A 20,837-nucleotide genomic window follows, 5' to 3' on the forward strand; every position below is an offset into this window, starting at 1 on the left:
TTGGGCTTTCCCTTTCGGACTTTCTCTCAAGGTTTTTAAAATGCGTCTGATAAGCAGAAGTTTTCACACCTTTATAAAAAATGCTTCGTTCTCCTTCCCAACCGATGTGGGATCTCACATCACCAAACCTTGTGAAACTTAAGAAAACAAGAAAATGAAAATTAAGAAAAAAATATGTATGGCTTTCGCAAAATGAGCTTGGGGTAAGGTGTCTAAGTGCGAATGAAGTATGCACGACTCGGGTAAGATGATATTTAGACATGTACTCTCTTTAACGAAATCTCTAGGCTTGTCGATAGGACCTCATGAATAGGCCTGCAGTCTCGATAGGACCTCATGAACAAATGGAAGGTATATTAGGATCAACATTCTCAATTCTAATGGGGAAAATCTTGTGTACATAATGGTAGTATGTCATGTCGTCTCATCCCCACAACAACTGAGAATGTCACGTGTTATTTCCAACTCATGCACAAGCTGTAACAGCCCAATCCCACAGCTAACAGATATTGTCCGTTTTGGTTCATTACGTATTGCCCTCAGTTTCCCAGTTTTAAAACGCGTCTACTAGAGAGAGGTGTCCACACCCTTATAAAGAAGGTTTTGTTCCCCTCTCCAACCAATGTGGGATCTTACACAAGCTAAGTAACGTTCGGGGGATTCAAGGAATATTTCACTCTAACTCTACAAGCTAAGCGACTTTCGTTTCCCTTGAACTCTTACGATTCAAATGCATCTCCTCGAGCTTTGTGGGTCGTAGTTCCGCTTCGTAATCATATGAACTCTATATTGTGGTATCAAAAATCACAAGTTTATTGCATCCACATTAATGCGCCTAACTGATATCATTACAGCTTTGACTAATGTTCTTTACAACAAGACCAAAGATTTAAAAGAAAGAATGAAATCTAAGTGTGTCCAAAGCAACAATGCCCCAATACTCTCCTATGTCCAAATGCACCATACATTAATTACAAACTATATATCAACAGCACAGCGTAGCGTAGCAGATATCATCGCCCTTTCAGAGGAAAACCTGGCTGCTATCGACGTCGAATTCCATCTGATCCAAGTTCGATACGACACCGTCTCGAAAGGTATGTTCTTCCAAATCCATTTCCCACATAACCCCATAATCTGATTCATTATTTTTTGGGCAGAAAAGTTGATCAGTTTTGGGATTATTGTCTTGTTTCTCTTGAGGAAGCTGCTGAAGGAGATGGAGAAAAGAACAGCTGCCTGTGTGGCTATGGCTGATCTGTTCGGGAGCTATCGAAGACGATAACGAAGCGATATCGATATCGACATTGTAGCTAGAAGGCATCACAGTCTTGCTCGGATCACTCGGAGGGGGAGATGGAGCTCGGACGAGTACAGAAGGAACGTGCTCGAAGTTTCCGAACGTGAAATGCTGGTTGAGTTTGTTGTTGTAGTCTTCTTGCTTCCCCTTTTGAAACACTCTACACAAAACCCAATCCTCCTGCACTCACATAAATTGGTTCATTTTGTTAATTTTGAACTTTGGAGGGACTAAAAAATAAATATTCTTTCTTAATGCAAACCAAGAAAAATTCATTAAATTGAATATGACCAAAGTGGAAAAAGACACCAACTTTTGTGTTGTTACCCTTTAAGGGTACATGAATATAATTCTTTCCAAATTGAAGGACTAAAAAGCAAAAAAAAAAAATAATGAAAAATCCAACCTTTGGGAGCCTATGAGGGGCCTCTAGACGAAATTCATGCATAATCCATCCCGTTTTAATCCCATTTGGAGCTCGGTTTCTATAAAACACCAAAGTCTTTTTCATCCCTACGATCTCCCCCGTTGACGAATCCACCACCGTTCGATCTTTCCCAGTCGCTTTCCAATATCCACATGTCGTCGCACGATTGGTTCGATATCCCGTCGCGTATTTTCGATCTCGAAAGCTGAAGAAGTACCACTCGTTGCTATTCAGCTTCGCCACCTCTTTTAATTCCCGAAAAACAAAAAAGAATTAATTAGTTAAATTAATCTTTCGCTTTCATTAACTATATATGATTGAACTTATTCTATTGAAGTAATGAATAATTTACCGAATAAAATAGAAACTAAGGCCTAAGGCTAATGAAGCCTATGATTAAGATATTAATCAACTAAATAATTAATAAATTAACGTATTTTTTCACGCTAAATTACAATAATCGCCCTATCATAAAGGTATGATTAGCAATGTAATGATGATCATAAACAACAAAACAAGATTTGTTTGCATGAAAGATAGATTTGATATATAATTTTGTGAAGAACTAAGAACAAAGAAGAAATGAATCAATAATTAATGAAGCTTGTTCTACAAGTTGAAGCTAGCTCAAGCACTTGTGGGAAAATGGGTATTATGACTCATCAACTTATATTATATTACTTCAATTATGGGACCAAAAGTTTCTCAATTTTGATCCATTGTTTTCCCTCTCTTCTACGTGTCTTCCCTAAACAAAACCTTATCTAATAGTTCGAGAGCGAAATAGAGCTTCGGTCTTGAAAAAAAACGCTAAAAATAGCTCAACGATCAAAGCATCTGATGGAATATTCTCGAAACAAAACACTGAAAGACAAGATTTTTACACGAATGCACGTATTTGTACGTGGGGTAGGAGAGAAAGAGAGATTCTTTGGATATTTAATGTGAATGAGGTTGAGGTCGAGGTTGAGGTCGAGATAAAATCCGATCCTCGTAAAAGGGTTGGGATTTAGCCAATTGTCATGAAATTAATGCCTCTTAAAACCACCTCGTATGACATCGAAAGGTAAACAAAGAACCAAAAACACAAATTTTTTGTCATACAAAACCACATCGTACTACACAAAAACATTGGAAAATCTTTGTTCTTTACAAGTTCATGCAAAAAAGTTCATCTTTTTACACACAAAACATCAACCAAACCAATTGATTAAGAAACATATGAACAAATTGAAGAAAACCCATTATGAATCCAAGAAAAACCCTCGAAAATAGCTGAGATTCATAGGAAAAAGAGCCTACCAGGAAGCTGCCATGGCTCACAAGTATGCAAATCAATCTCCACAAGAGTGCCCTTAAGAACTTGTTCATTCATAATCTTTTTGTAAAGATAATGACAAACCAATTCTTCATCACTTGGGTAGAATCTAAACCCAGGAGGAAGGGAGGCTCCAATATCTTTAAGCCCCATTGCTAAGAACAACTAAGAACTTAAGAACAAAATTATGGGTATTAAACTCAAGAGAAATGAAGAAGAAGAGAGCAATTTGGGGAAGGAAATGGGTATCTAATAAGGAAGGAAGATTTGGTTGTATTGATATATATAGTTGGGGTATGAATGAAAAAGGGGTTTATTTCCTATAAGTTGATATAAGCTTTTGGCAGGCCATGCTTATATGCATAGGGAGTTAGTTATAATGGTAAAGTTTTCAAGCAAAATCCCAAGTTGCAAGAAATCTTGAACAAAGGGATGATGACTATAAATTTAATTTTTTTTATTTTTTATTTTTTATTTTTAATTTTGAAAAGAAAATTGTGCAAAAGGTCAAAAAAGTTTGATAAAGAAACAATCCAAAACAACCCTTTTTCCAATTACAATTATTAAAAATGGGGTTTGGAGTTAAATTTTTTGTATTGAAAACCCTAATTTGAAATTGGTTTTTCTTGAGTTGTACGTAATGTAATAATTTATTGGATTTTGAGTTTTACTTGGTGTTAATCGCATTAAGTAAACTCGATCCCACCGCTCTGATGTGGCTCGTAATTTTTCGTTGTTGATGTACGAGAGAGAAGTATTTCAAATTTACATCTTAATTGTCGTGCGTCGTGGCTTGTTGAATAAATTTTCATAAGAATGTCGGCATATTATGACACCTGAGTAAAAAAGTGTAACAACTCAAGCCCACTGTTAGCCGATATTGTTCGCTTTGGCCTGTTACGTATTGTCATCAACCTCACAGTTTTAAAACGTGTCTACTAGGGAGAGGTTTCACACTCTTATAAGGAATGTTTCGTTCTCCTCTCCAATGGATGTGGGATCTCACAATTTTGTAATAACTCAATCCCACCAAGCCCACTGCTAGCAGATATTGTCCGTTTTGGCCTGTTACGTATCGTTGTCAACCTCACGATTTTTAAAACGTGTCTAATAGGGAGAGGTATTCACACCCTTATGATAAATGTTTCGTTCTCCTCTCCAACCAATGTGGGATCTCACAAAAAGAGTACATTTAATTAATCAAGACCACATATAAATAACAGTGGTCCCGAGAATATGACATAATAATTGAAAATTGTTTGATAGTTACTACCTATATCAACAACGTGTACCTTTATTATTCGTCGCTCAATCATCAAAACTCAGAAGTTACGGAATTGAGGGTTGCTAATAAAGTTTATATGAATGAAACGAGATCATATCTGAATGAAAATTAAAAAAAAAATGTTTTTAAAAAATTGATAGTTACATTAATTAATTAAGAATATTTTAAACAATTATTAATTCCCTTCGTAAGAGTCCTCTCTCCTTTCTCTCTCATATTCAAAATAGAAATAAAAGAATAAAAAAAAAGTCCTATATTTTAATAAGTATTTTAGGTTTCTAAATAAAAATTAAATTAACAATATTTTTAAATTTTAGTTCTAGTTAGGCAGATGATTCTCTTGAACCAATGTACTAATATGATACTTAATAGAAACTTTGATATTACACTCTAAAAACAAATACCTCAACATAGTTAGGAGATGATGTGATGGTTTAATAAACATAACGCGTAGTAAACAAATCAGTATATAAGAACGTTGCAAGGCTCGAGAGGTTAGCATATAAATACATGTCAATAAAATTAGCTCGGGCATGAATTACGTAATGCCCGTTTGTTCAGTCCTGTGAGCTATTTCAGTGTTATTATTTTGTCTCTTCATCTATCTGGTATCAAAGCCACTCGGGAAGGAAATTTTGAGGCAGTACATTGACTATAGAGTTAAGATATACATACATGTCAATAAAATTAGCTCGTGTATGAATTACGTAACGCACGTTTGCTCAGCCCTATAAGCTATTTCAGTGTTATTGTTTTGTCTCTTTCATTTGGTTGGTATCAAACCACTCGAGAAGGAAATTCTGAGGTAGTGTATTGGTTAAAGAGTTAAGCATATACATACATGTCAATAAAATTAGCTCGTGTATGCATTACGTAATGCACGTTTGCTTAGCCTTGTAAGCTATTTCAGTGTTATTATTTTGTCTCCGTCATTTGTCCGATATCAAAACCACTCGGGAAGGAAATTATGAGGCAGTATATTGATTAAAGAGTTAAGCATATACGTACATGTCAATAAAATTAGCTGGTGTATGAATTACGCAACGCACGTTTACAGCCCTGTAAGCTATTTCAGTGTTATTAGTTTGTCTCTTCATCTGTCTCGTATCAAAGCCACTCAGGAAGGAAATTCTGAGGCAGTATATTGATTATAGAGTTAGGCATATACATCAATGTCAATAAAATTAGCTCGTGTATGAATTACGCAACGCACGTTTGTAGCCCTATAAGCTATTTCAGTGTTATTATTTTGTCTGTGTATGAATTACGCAACGAACATTTGTAGCCCTATAAGCTATTTTAGTTTTATTATTTTGTCTCTTTTATTTGTCTGTATCAAAGCCATTTGGGAAGGAAATTCTGAGGCAGCATATTGATTATAGAGTTAAGCATATACATCCATGTCAATAAAATTAGCTCGTGTATGAATTATGCAACACAAGTTTGCAGCCCAGTAAGCTATTTCAGTGGTATTATTTTGTCTCTTTCATTTATCTGGTATCAAAGCCACTCGGGAAGGAAATTCTGAAGCAGCATGTTAATTATAGAGTTAAGCATATACATACATGTCAATAAAATTAGCTCGTGTAATTACGTAATGCGTGTTTACTCAGCCCTGTTAGCAATTTCAATGTTATTATTTTGTCTCTCCATCTATCTGGTATCAAAGCTACTCAGAAAGGAAATTTCGAAGCAGTATGAATTAAAAAGTTAAACAACTCTTCAAAAAGACCCGTAACTTATCGTATCATATTCTCATTTGATTTAAATACTAAACCCGAAAAAAAATGTATAAAGTAGAAGGCTAAAAATGTATGTCTTTCCAAATACATTTCTAATATGATTGATACTCAATAATTAGAGCTTTGGATAGGTACTTTGGCCAAATCAAACAAACAAAAGTTCATTCTCTTGATAAGCATATTAACCATTTTTATCTTTAACTACAAAAACATATATACATATAAAAAGATTATATTATATGATAAATCCATAGTTCAAGAATGTAACACATCAATAAGAGAAGGGCAATAATTTTTTAATATATGGACAAAAGTATGCACATCACGAAGTGTACAAAAATTTTAAAATAATTGTATATGTCAAGAATCATTAGACAAGTGTCAAATAAAATCATGTTTTTTTTTGTAATCATACCCTTACAAAAATTCATATTATTTGAGGACCGGGTCATGAGAAAAATTAGTGAAACAGTATCGATTTCATTATATATGTCTTATTCAGTTAAGTTAAATAAAAAATATATATATATATTTAAAATGTTTGTGGGACAGAAATGGGAATGATCTCGGGTTATGAACTTATAATCTATAATCGACAGCTCAACTTCAACAGACACGTGGTTTAAAACCTTATCTGAAAAAGCAGTCAATTATGCAATTTGGTGTATCTTTATCCACATCGAGCAATGAAAATGGTTTATCTCAACGTTGAGAGACATTTGTCCCCTTCGTAATTATACTTTTTTGAAATGTTTGTGGGTCATGGAGAGGGAAATGAAGCATTCCTTATAAGAGTGTGAAACGAAGCCCTAGGAGACACGTTTTGAAACCATGAGGCTGACGGTGATACGTAATGGGCCAAAGCGGACAATATCAGCTAGCAGTGGGTTTAGGCTGTTACAAATGATATCAGGGCTAGACATCGGGCGGTATGCCAACGAGGACGTTGGGCCTCCAGGGAGTGGATTGTGAGACCCCACATCAGTTGTAGAGAGGAACGAAACATTCCTTATAAAAGTGTGGACAATATTAAGTGGGCTTCGGTTGTTACACCCAACCTCTCATTTAGGTTCGTTCTTCTTCTGTATCGTCACCGTCATTTTTTTTTTAAATAATGTTAACGTGTAGTTAAAATTTCGAGAGTTATACTAAAAAAACAATGAATTTAGTAGGTAGGGAAAGATGGATTAAAAGATTAAATTAGATAAAAAGGGAAAAGAGATGGTAACATAATTAATTAGGGATATGATTTCAAGGAGAGGATTAGTTATGAAAATGATGTAATTAATAATTGAAGGTACAAAAAAAAAAAACCCTAATTTGAGGAGAAAGAGCCACGTAAGCACTAGAAGTTGAATTTATGTATACATGTGATGGGAAAATGTACACTAAGGAACAAGTAAATGAAAATATGACGTATGAAAAGCATATTATAAACCAAAAAATAATAATTGAAACTATATAAAATACAAATTATTTAATGAATTGTATTGTTAGGGTTCTTTTCTAAAGAGGGAATTTTGTTAGGTAATGTATATCAAAGATGATGACATATTTATATTATATGTTGGAGAATGAGTAACGGCTTCATATTCTCCCTTCTTTCTTTTCAATAATTTACTCCTAAAATTACTATCCCTTTTTTTAATCAACTTTTAATCATTCCATAAGTTAAGTTAATTAATTTAATTAATTCATGAATTTTCTCGGTCCGCTGTGTTGATTAAAGGTGTTTATATGACTTGAGAACTCGACCAATTTGGTCTATCGGACCCAACCGAACATTTGGGTTGGGTTAGATCCTTTTTCAGCTTGGTTGGGTTGAATTTTTTGAAAATTAAAAATTTGGGTTGGTTCACGTACGGGTAGACGTTTTTTTTGGTAAGATCAACCCGACTAATCGGAAAATTGAGTTATAACTCAGCCCTGCTTTTAATATTATTTTGAAGAATTAAGAATATTGACGTTTGTAACGGATGTTAGTTATGCGTTGTGAATATTTGATATTTGAGTTTTACGAGATTTTATGTAATGCTTTGACCTGTTACGTATCGCCGTCAATTTCACAGTTTTAAAACGCGTCTATTAGGGTAGGGAGAGATTTTCACACTCTTATAAGGAATGTTTCATTTCCCTCTTTAATCGATGTGAGATTTCACAATCCACTCCCTTGGGAGGCAGCGTCCTTGCTGTCACACCACTTGATAATTGGCTATGATATTATTTGTAACAGTGCAAGCCCACCACGAGCAGATATTGTCTACTTTAGCCCGTTACGTATCATCGTTAGTCTCACAGTTTTAAAACGCATCTACTAAGGAGAAGTTTCCACACTCTTATAAGAAATGTTTCATTTCCCTATCGAACAAATATGAAATTTCACATTTTAGTTATTAATGTAACATGTATCATGGATAAGTAGGACTTTTTAAATAATTAAAAAAAATAACCCGACAACTCCGGGTTGTAAGCTCTATTTAGGTTGCTCGAGTCACCAACTCATTTTAAATAATTAAAAAAAATAACTCGACAACCGAATTCATTTCAAGAATAGAGTATCGGGTTCTGAACTCTATTCAGGTTACTCGGGTCACCAACCTAATTCATATTAGTCCAAAAGAATTTTTCAACCCGACTCGTGTACACCCCTACATTATTAATCTCGTCCCCATACAATTAATCATTTAGATTCATGTAACCAAGCCCAATTCTTGTATTTGGATCTTGAAATAGAACACCAAGATTTGGTTAATCAAACACACTAATCCCTAATTAATTAGTGTTAATCATAATCTACTCATTCATTTTTTATTTTCTTTTCATCTTTTTTTTTTCCTTTAAAAACACATTTTATTCAATAATATTTGATGGCTCATAATCTCTTTTTAGAAACTAATTTTATTACGAAATAAATCAATTTTCCACGTGGCAATTTTTCGAAGATTATTTTCAAATTTAAATTAATTTTACAAGTATTTTTAGTGTATATTTATTAAATATATAGTTCACTAAATGCCAAATGTATCACTTCTTTGGGTCAGAAACGTATACTATATGGTAGAAGGAAGTTTATACATTTAATTAATTGAAATTTTTCTTCTTATTATTATTTTCTCATTAATGTATTTCATATTTCAATCTAGCTAATTAAAAAATCCATAATAAAAGATATTGATGAAATTAGCTACATGGCTTAATTACTTGCTTAAATTAGAAAGAAATTAGCTTCAATATCCAAGAAAAGCCAAAATTAACTTTATAATATACATGGAATATAATTATAGTTCAATGTATTATCGTGCTTTTTAAACTTAGGATGTGACACGAATGAACCGAGACTATATTTGAATAAGAGCGATCTTGAAGATATGAAGTTATTATTACTTATATCAATAACGTGCACATTTCTTTTCAGTAACTCAATCATAGGAACTCGAAAGTTTAGCTTGAGCAATTTTATAACAGGTGAACGATAACAAAGCATCTCAATGGGTTTGTGTTAGTTTGTGGGGGACAGTTTTCACTTTTACGAGCAATTCAAGACAAATAGGTAACATACATGGTTCATGTTGCAAGGGATGAAGAAAAATGTCGGAGTCATCAGGCGTCAAATCCCGACCCAAATTCTAATTTAAATTCTGGGCATGGATGTTATCTACTCCCAATGGCTACGAATTGATTTCAGTAAAGAAATCGTGAGAAAAACAAACACGTTTTCATAAACAAAATTGTTATCAAACGGAACAGATACGAATCATTTAGGGTTAGGGTTAGGGTTAGGGTTAGAATTTGGTGCAAAAATTAAGCACCCCTAAGTGATAGTGACAAGCCCATTGATTGCTAGGGTTAGGGCATTCATGTGCACAAAAGTAAAAAAATAAAAAAGATTAAATATTAAAAAATCATGAATTTTTCAACAACTTTGCCATGAAATGAGCAACTTTTTGTGTATTTTATAACAACACTTTATCCAAAAGCTAAGTTACTTCACTTTTGGGGAAAAACCTTGGATACCCTTTTACATAACTCTACCTATTTTCGAGCCCTGATTACGGGTGTTCGTGGGTTAGGTTGGTCGGGTTGAGACATGTTTTTAGACCCAGCTCAATTGTTTGGTCGTAATTTTTGTCATCTCAAACAACTCTTATTAAACAAATAAAAATTTTGAATTAGATTGGTTCGTGTTGTTCGGGTCATTTATTCAAATTTTTTATTTTAATAAAAGTAAAATGTTAGTTCGGGAACATCTATTTATTTATTTATTTTTAAATATTTAATTAAGATTTACAACTCAAACAAAGATATATATTTTTGAAAAATTACATTTCAAATAATTAAAAATTAAAAAAAAAATTATGAAGTTAAATAAATGTAGGTATATAAATGGTATCCTAAGCAAAAATGTATTAATTAAAATTAACAATAAATCCGGGTTAGTTCGATTCAACTCAAGTTTTAAGGAAATCTACTCAAATCGTACGAGTTGGGTTGGGTTGATAAGGTTTTTGGGTCATTAGATTTTTTTTAACACCCGTACGTAATAATCCTTCATAATATTCGCATATTCTTCGTATCAGTAAATTCGGGTTAGTTCGATTCAACCTAATCTTGTTTTAGGGTAACCTATTCAAATCGTACTGGTCGAGTTGGGTTGATCGGGTTTTTATGTCATTGGATTTTTTGAGCACCCCTACATAATAATCTCACGTTCTTCCTATCAGAAAAACCCTAGCTTGATTTCCCCGAGCTCAAAAATTCGAACTCGACCTCTCATTTCATGCCATTCCTTCACGTTTTTTCTCTCTAAATTTCTTAAGATTCAAACCCTTTTCACAAAAAGTAATATAACCGTTAAAAATGAGAATTAATGTCGTTTTTTATCTCAACAATCTCACTTGTTTAAGATTTGGCTTCCACGACAAGATTTTATCATATTAGAATAACATTGTTTTCAAACAAAAGCTAACGTATACCATTCAACTATAGAAGGAAATGAATCCCAAAAGTTCACCATCTCAAAAGTGATTTTTTTTTCTTATTTTTTAAGAGTCGCTTGACGTGAGATCTTACGTCGGTTGGAGAGAAAAATGAAGCATTCATTATAAGGGTATAGAAATCTCTCCCTAGCAGACACGTTTTAAAACCGTGAGGCTGACGGCGATACGTAACGAACTAAAATAGACAATATCTGCTAGAGGTGGTTTGAGCTGTTATAAATGATATCAGAGCCAGACACCCGACATTGTGTCAGCGAGGACGCTGGCCACCAAGGGAGATGGATTGTGAGATTCCACATCGGTTGGAGAGGAGAACGAAACATTCCTTATAAGGGTGTAGAAACCTCTCCCCTACCAGACACGTTTTAAAACCGTGAGGCTGATGGTGATACGTAAGGAGCCAAAGCGGACAATATATGTTAGAGGTGAGCTTTGGTTGTTACAAATGGTATCAGAGCCAGACACCCTGCAGTATGCCAACGGAGGAAGCTGGCACCCAAAGGGGATGGATTGTGAGATTCCACATCGGTTGGAGAGGGAAATGAAACATTCCTTATAAGGGTNGGAGCCAAAGCGGACAATATATGTTAGAGGTGAGCTTTGGTTGTTACAAATGGTATCAGAGCCAGACACCCTGCAGTATGCCAACGGAGGAAGCTGGCACCCAAAGGGGATGGATTGTGAGATTCCACATCGGTTGGAGAGGGAAATGAAACATTCCTTATAAGGGTGTGGAAACCTCTCCCTAACAGACACGTTTTAGAACCATAAGGCTTATGACAATACATAACGAGCCAAAGCGGGCAATATCTTCTAGCGGTGGGCTTGGGCTATTACAAATGGTATCAGAACTAGACACCGGGCGGTGTGCCAGCGAAGACGCTCGGTTCCCAAGAGGGGTTGATTATTATAAGAGTGTGGAAACCTCTCCTTATCTGTAGACAATATCGGGTAGTGGTGGGTTTTGGCTATTACATTTCAAATCGAAACCAATTTAGAATTTCTTTTCGCCCCTCGTTTTCACATAAATCATTTATGTGTCACTTTCAAACTTAAATTATTATTTGAAAAGATTCGGTGGATAGCTTGCAAACATGGGAAATTGTTTTGTACAAGTAAAGTCTATCACAAAATATGAATATTAATCAGTTTCTTTTTCTTCCTTAGCTCTCTTCGCCACCTAGCTAGGGTTTAATTTTACAGCTTCTTCTCAATCCCTCTTGTTTGGCCACCAAGAAACCTCGAGGAAATCTATGAGAGACACGACACAAATAAAACATGACCCTCCCAAGATCTGTCTGAGGACGTGGCATGAACATGTTCTCAAAAGTATGAATAAGTTGCATCGTGGTCTACCGTGGGATTATCCTTGTTAGATTCGTTGAAAAGTTATGAATAAAAAGCGTAATCGAGTATAGTTTAGTCGTAATTGACATGTACTTCTTAAAGTTTAAAAAATATCGTGGATAAACAATCAAATATATGGAGTCATAAGTGATCGAAATTTTTAGATTTAATGATGAATTAATACGGTATCGAGTCTTGGAGAGAAATCATATGAATTGTGAAGGGTCATGTCGGGAGAACATGGCATTAACCGTTGTCAATATATGAATAAGATGGATCAAAGTGTGGGATTATTTTCGTTTGATTTGTTCGATATTCGTATCTTGAGTTTTTTCTTGTTAAAAATTATCGATTAAAAGTCATAGTGAGTATAGTTTAATGATAATTTATATGTTTTTCTTATGTTTTAAAAAAAAAATTATGAACAAATGATTAAATATATATGGTCATCTATCGGTGGGTGGTTGTTCGTTGTTCCGACTTTTTTGTGTCAAGATTTTGAATAAAAAATCAAAATAAGTATAGTTCAACGATAATTGATATGTAGTTCTTACGTTTAAAAAAAATTATGAACAAATGATTGAATATATGTAGTCATATTCGAGCTTTTATTTCCTGTCCTCGTCCTCGGTTTCTAACTCAACAATTATTCATTTTTCATTTTTTTTTCTCGATTTCTAACTCAACAATTATTCATTATTCTTTTTTTTTTCTCCGCTCTTCTTGAATGCCCTCGTTAACAGATTTTTTTTTCTCCGCTCTTCTTGAATGCCCTCGTTAACAGATCCACCGCTTTTTTCATTTTTTTTTTCTCCGCTCTTCTTGAATGCCCTCATTAACAGATCCACAGCTAGCAGATATTGTCTTCTTTGGGCTTTCCCTTTCGCACTTCCTCTCAAGGCTTTAAAACGCGCTAGGGGAAGGTTTTCACATCCTTATAAATAGTGGTTTGTTCTCCTCCCCAACCAATGTGGGACATCACAATCTACCCCCCTTCAGGGCCAAGTTGTTCTCCTCCCCAACCAATGTGGGACATCACAATCCACCCCCCCTTCGGGGCCCAGCGTTCTCGCTGGCACTCTTTCCTTCCTCCAATCGATGTGGGACCGCCCCCAAATCTACCCCCGGTGGTTTGTTCTTCTCCCCAACCAATGTGGGACATCACAATCCACCTGATATGAACCACGACCAAGGAATTTCCATACCTCAAGGTCCAATTACAAGGACGAGAGCCAAGAAGCTACAACAAACCTTATACAGTTATATTCAAGCTATGGTGAGCTCATCAAAGGAAATTCTAGAAGACGTTGGAGACCTCCCTTATATGTTATGCAAAGTTGAGCTTCAAGACAGAGATGAATTAAATGCACTTTAAGTTGCATTTAATGAACTCCGCTGAATTTATCAAATAGTCCAAGGATGACTAATAAGCACATTTTATTATTTGCATTATTTAATTATAGTTTAACTATTTGTTTTCATATTTAAGCTAGTTTTAAATATAGGAGTTAAGGTTATATTGTAACCCACCTAGGTTACTATATTCCACCATTAACTAGCGATTATGGAGGTTATGGGTATTTCTCATTTACTAGCCCATTTAATTTTGGAGCTATGTATCACATAAAGGTTTGTAAAGGCTATATAAAGCCTTCTTTTTTCTTTGATTAGACATCAGATTTTGGAATTAAGAATAGAATTTCTATTTTAGCTTTGTTGAGAGCTAAACTTTCTTTGCAAATTCTTGTGTTTAGAACTTGCATGTAGAGTCATTCAAGTGGTATTGATCAAACCTCTTGTGGAGTGATTCGAATCACGAGTTTAGAAACGAGTTTTCTTTACTCTTGATCTTGATCATCAAGGTAATCCGAATCTTACTCTCCTTGTAGTTGATTTCCTTATCATATCACCACCCCTCTTCAGGGCCCAGCGTCCTCGCTGACACTCTTTCCTTCCTCCAATCGATGTGGGACTGCCCCCAAATCCACCCCCCAGTGGTTTGTTCTCCTCCCCAACCAATGTGGGACATCACAATCCACCCCCCTTCGGGGCCCAGCGTCCTCGCTGGCACTCTTTTCTTCCTCCAATCGATGTGGGACTGCCCCCAAATCCACCCCCCTTTGGGGTCAGCGTCCTTACTAGCACACCGCCTCATGTCTACCCACCTTCGGGGAACAGTGAGAAAGCTGGTATATCGTTCGGTGTCTGGCTCTGATACCATTTATAATGACCCAGATCCACCGCTAACAGATATTGTCCTCTTTGAGCTTTCCCTTTCGGGCTAAGGCTTTAAAACCCGTCTGCAAGGGAAAGGTTTCCACACCCTTATAAGGAGTGGTTTGTTCTCCTCCCAACCGACATCACAAAAAATAAGGATTAAAAAGTTGTGAAAGTTTAAACGTATTTTTAATATATTTTTGAAACACCTCTAAAGTTAAGAATACTTTTGAAATAAAATAATAACGAGAATATATTTTTTATTAGAAAATTTTAATATATATATATAAGGGATTAAATTAAAATTGTAAATAAAAAAAAAAGGAATTGATTAAGGTATATTTAGTCCGCCGCCAACCCAAAGGAGGCCCACAAATAGAGAGAGATTATTGAGGCAAATTATTTGGGGACTTTCACATCAAAACCATAGCCTCCAAAGTTTGTATCTTTTTGTTTATTTATAACCTAATCTTCACCAAACTTCAATATTTGGACCCTTTTTTGCTCTTCATTTTACCATAGAGTTAATTAGAAAGTTATATTTTACCTATAAATCGTACGATTTCACTTACCTCGTGTACGTTCTCCTAAATCTTAACCTCTAAATCTTCCCTTTATGTATTGGGTGTCGGCACCCTTCTGTAATCCCGTCAACTTCCTCACACCCTCGTGTCCTCTTCAACTTTGGTGAATTCAATACTAAACCCTATCAAATTTCGCTTCTCGAGTTCTTGTCGAATCATTTCAAACGAGCTCTTGGAAATTGAAGTCTGACTCCTTTTTTCTGGCATGATAATTTGTCTTCTCATAAACTCTTGAATTTACGAACATGTTAGATGGTTTAGTCCTCTACCTATGTTGTATACTCTATGACATTGCATAAGATAATGTGATTATGCTACTATGAGGGGGACGATTTGGGGTTTGCCAACTAACTCCTAATTATGAACTTGTCTCAATCGGCAAAGGTTCACATAGTATTTTATTAACTAGTAGAGACGTAGGGTCATTCCCCTTATGATTATACAATGTGGAGATTGTTAAAGGGTCGTTAGTTAACCTTTATAGCATAATTGACTCGATTGGCTAGAATCCCACGTATGTATCTAATAATAAGTTGGTTGGCAAATAAAATGTGAGACCTATTAAAGGGCCGCTCGATTAACGCTTAATAGTGAATGTGCCTCGATTGGCTATTACCCATATTGGTATTTAATGATGAGGTGATGTATAAGAGGGTTGTGCGCTAGATAATTTATGATATATAGCTATAAGAACACTGCGTGTGAAGATGATTAAGCGATCTCCGGCTATCTCTTAGTCATGAACTTGCTCAAATACGCGCAAGAGTTCACACAAGTATAATTTAGTTAGCTGACACGTGAGTTTCTCCCTCGACATTATGATCATGATTATGATTATGAGTATTATTAGAGAATCGCCAACTAATCCCTCGGTGCATGATTTGAAGAAAAATATAGCAAAGAATAGTAGAAAGCTAACTAAATCATCTTAAAACCCCAAGAAGACCCTAATGAGATAATCGAGCTCATATGAGCGGTTTGAGCTCCTAAAGGAGCTAGGTTGTGAGAAATGAAACGAACTCTAAGATGAGCTAGATTACGAGAATTGATGGGTTTCGAGAAACTAGATTTTGAGTGACGATAAACATTAAGTAACGAAAATTCGTATGACGAGCTCGAACGAACTAATAAAACCTAGTTGCTAATTTCTTAAAAACCTACGACTTAGACACAATACTCGGTGTATAAGACATAAGAACATGGTACATGAATGAATATCTGACACCAGACTTCAAATAACTTAAGAGCCTATAAGCAAGCTACTTATTGAGTATTTCTATACTCATTTACGCTACTGTTCTTTTACAGATGGAACATGAGTTTTTCGGTAGAAACGAGTGCATACACGAGTAAAAAAATTAAAAAATTCTACCGATTACCAATTTTTTTTTTTTTTTTTTAAGTTCACCGATATAAATAGACGAGAATCATGTGTCCCATGTCATCAAACATTCTTAAACTTGTCAAATTCGTTTGCTACATACGACGTCGTGTGGTTGAAGTTGAAAGTGACCAAGTTTAAACATGCAGCTGGAATTGACAAACAAACTCAAATAATTAGATGAACTCAAAAACAAATTTCAATAATTCCATGTTCAATATATATCTTTATGTTTAACAAACAAATGGGATGATGTGGGCTTTTTTTTTTTTAATGTAATTAACGAAATGAACAAAAATTTCGATATCAATCTTGTTCTTATCTTGTTAATGATAGAGTATTTTTAGTTCAACAACACGTAAGTATCAAAATTTGAACCTCGAATCTTGATTTTGGTCGAAGATTCATGTTGTAACCAGCTCGTATTAACTAAAAATGATTGGAACAGTTTGAATTTGATGAAATGAGAGCCGAAGAATGTTTCAATTTCGCTTGTACAAATAAAAAGGGTACGTGATCATATATGCATCATTTGATGGTAGATAAGATTCGAACATCTGATCTCTTAGTCAATAAAAAAACATATGCTTTCATGAGTTGAAAAGATTCGAACGTCTCATCTCTTAGTAAATAAAAACATATATGTTTTCACGAGTCAAATTACAAGTCAAACTACGATTTTTTTTTTTTTTTTTTTTTTAAAGTATTCGAGCTACGTAAAATCATGGTTCAAGGAAATGTGACGTAGATGGTAGAGTTTTGGATGTTTCATTTCTACCCCTGAAGAGGCTTTTAAGTATTCGAGCTACATAAAATCATGGTTCATATGACTCGATAACATGATCAAATTGGACAGGTGGACTCCCTCGATTCATTGTACTGAAGCGATTCGAGAAGAACGATTAGGGTCATATTCTATTCTTTCTACAATACCCATAGATGTGTTTCGTTTGAGATCAATTCTTCGCTGCAATTGCTTCGATCCACCCCCTTGATGAAAAAGCGTAATACACCCTAAGAAATTCCTACCCACAAACTTTCCTATACTCGTGGATTGTTTAAGTGCTCTCCCGTCTTGGCTTTGTCTCATTGTCGAGATCATAATACTTAACCCAAACCAAAAGAGTATAATTAGGTTAGATTTCTGTTAACATTTTTTTAGTCAGGTCAAGCAGACCAATTTGAAAATAAAGTTACAATCCACCCAACCTGTCATACTTTTAAACAAATTAAAAAAATCAACGTTTATAATCGATGTTGGTGATGCCTTGTGACTTATAAATATTTGATATTTAAATTTAATAAAATGTTAGTTATTAATATTAGATGTATTATACATAAATATAATTTTTTTAAATAATTAAAAAGAAAAGTAACCCAACAACTAGATGAATTCGGCTGGATCAAGCTGTGAACTCTATTCATTTGATCAGGTCGCCCAAAAGATTCTTCTAAAAACATATATTTTAGTTAAAAAAAATGTATAACGTCCCTGCATGATTATCGATTTTATGGTTTAGACGCAATCATTTATATTAACAAAAAAATATATATATATATATATATATATATATATATATATATATATATATATTTTTTCTTAAATACTCAGAACATTCAATATACACGTGAATAATACCCAAGAATTATGTTTAAAAAAAAAAAGATTTGTTCGAGTTGACCCAAAAGATTTTTCCAATCCCCTACTCGAGTTTTACTTCAACAATTTATGTCTTGTCTATTGAACTTTGTTGCAGTACGATTATCGATTTTATGATTTAGACGCAATCGTTTACATTAAAAAAAAAAAAAGTATTATATTAAATACTTAGAACAGTCTAGGTACACGTAAATAATACCCCAGAATTATTTAAAAAATAATAATAATAAAAGCAGCCAGCAGCCATTAATTTAATTAATATGTTAAACATGATTAAGTTAACCAGGCTAAGAAGCCATTAGAATCTTAAATTTTGAATTGGAGAAGAGAAGCTGATGCTTTGGTTAGAAAACGACTTATCAGTCGGAATCATATTCCTTACGCAATTAATCATCTTCTCACTCATACCTAAATGGCTTCCATATGCCTATTTCCAAGTGTTCTTGACCCCTCAATCCATCATTTTGTTCGAGTTACCAAAATGAGCATAGCTTAACGGTAATTGATATATATATATATATATTTAGAGGTCGAAAGTTTAAATTTTTTCATATAGTATTACTAATAGTTTTTTTTTTTTTTTCGATATTAATATAATAATTTATTTTTATTTTTTATCCAGGGATGAGCATATTAAATATTGGGGTTAGTGCATGAATTTAGAATAATTGTGGGCATAATGAAATTTTCCTTTGGTATGAAGTTAACATGTCTTTATAATTAATGCTACTTTTTTTAGTTAAATAATTATAAGTTTGTCCTAGTGTTAATAGTTCTTTAAAAGATCGTGTATAATAGTTCATTTCATAACAGTTAATTTTGTGTTAGATTCGTTAATTTTATCTATCGAATTGCATTAGTTTAGTGTTTATGAGACGCAATGACTACCATATAAATAAATATGTGGTTATAACGTGTCAAATGGATAAACTTGGGCAGTTTTAAATTGGGATGAATTTTAGAGTTTTGTTCTTTAAAAATTCGGGATGAGCAAAGTGATTAAGGAAACTAGGGTCGGTTGGGTTTAGAACAAATTTTCAAAATATACGACATACTATTACTGATCCACAAAGGAAACCACGAAGTTAGAGGAATTACTGCAGTTAGGCTTGTCTTTACAAAACTCTGTTTTCAAGTTCGAATCCCAAAAAAGATGCACAACAATGATAGTTTACCATTCATGAATCTATTAGACACAATCCTAAAAGATACGAGACCGAAAGCTCAAATATTTCACAAACTTCTGAGCAAATTATAATGAAAAACACATGTTTGGCTCTCCCATCATCATCAAGGAGTCAAATTTTGGAGTAATTAATTGCAACACAATTTGAGACATTGAAAGTTCCTTGTGATCAAAGTCACTCCCAAGGAAAATGAATTTAGAAAAGAAAAAAAAAACAAGAAATTACAAAAAAGAGTTTCTTTAATTCAAAAAAGAAGAGAAAGATAATGAAGCAACCATTGATCCATCCATATGCAAATCTTACACAATTCAACACTCTACCATCTACACGTATATATATATATATATATATATATATATATATGCAAATGTCAAATGAATTTCAAAGAGCATTCCTATTACGAAGAACAATCCATTTTAATACTCCAATGATTATTTGGGTTTTGTGCCTAATTTTTGCCATTAAATATGGGATTGAGATCAAATAACATAATATAAATAAAGGGATAAGCTTTAAATTTTGCATTATTTTAGTCTTTTTGTTTTGATTTATTTGGGCAATAGAGTGATAATTAAGATATTATTCAGCAAAATAAGATGCTTAAAATATTATTCTAAAGTACTTTTTGAAATTAAAGAAGAGAAATGGTGTAAACTAAATTACTTTAAGGAAAATTCTTGGTGATTTTGACTCACATATATCAAATCATGTCATTTGTGATTGAAGAAAAGAGCGACAGCCTTTGGTGTTCTTCATTGGGCGCCATGTTCTTCCTCCTGCTTTTCCAAAAACAATATCTATTACAAAGACAATAACAATTCCCTCAATCATTTCAAGAAGATTCATTTCGTATTCTATTTTTCTTTTTCTACATTTCATTTTTCATCGAAATCTAATCAAAATGGCACGAATTGATCTTATTGAGACAATAATTCCATATAGTTTATCGCAAGACAATAATTCTATAAACGCTGTTTATCGCATGTGACAATATGCTTTTGTTCTATCACTTTGGCCCACTGATCAAAATTTTCAACAATAAGATATATCCCCACCGCACTCATTTAAGTATATTTCAGCCGATCAGAACATATATATCTGACTAAAGGGCTAAAGTTCGAATCTTCGGCCTCTAAACGTGTGTGTATATGGAACTTGTTAATCATCAAACAAGGCATATGACAGATAAATTAGCAATTTAGAGTCTTCAAATCCTTCAAAATAGTTGAGGATGATGATATATCTATTTCAGTTCAGATGCTATTTCAATTCCTACATCTAGTTAATTATTCCTTGGATGGGGCTGAAAGGTTTCGCACCAATCCATTTAGCTATATTTTTGCAAGCAATATGGCCACTTAGGCCCAAACTTCTAAGTTCTACAACCCATTT

The 20,837-nt window shown here is 34.0% G+C and overlaps 1 protein-coding gene across 1 annotated transcript; it reads right to left on the reverse strand.

Moving 5' to 3' along the window:
• Positions 1 to 764: 764 nt before the first annotated feature.
• LOC111811872 (protein CUP-SHAPED COTYLEDON 2-like) lies at positions 765 to 3,399 on the reverse strand. The gene is made up of 3 exons (XM_023698910.1): positions 3,030 to 3,399; positions 1,707 to 1,972; positions 765 to 1,480 (listed from the first exon to the last, which is right to left on the reverse strand). Exons 1-3 carry the CDS (start codon positions 3,196 to 3,198, stop codon positions 1,025 to 1,027), a joined length of 891 nt encoding a protein of 296 aa, XP_023554678.1. The 5' UTR covers positions 3,199 to 3,399; the 3' UTR covers positions 765 to 1,024.
• Positions 3,400 to 20,837: the final 17,438 nt, after the last annotated feature.

The sequence above is a fragment of the Cucurbita pepo genome, chromosome LG15 (genome assembly GCF_002806865.2).
Source record: "Cucurbita pepo subsp. pepo cultivar mu-cu-16 chromosome LG15, ASM280686v2, whole genome shotgun sequence".
NCBI lineage: Eukaryota > Viridiplantae > Streptophyta > Magnoliopsida > Cucurbitales > Cucurbitaceae > Cucurbita > Cucurbita pepo.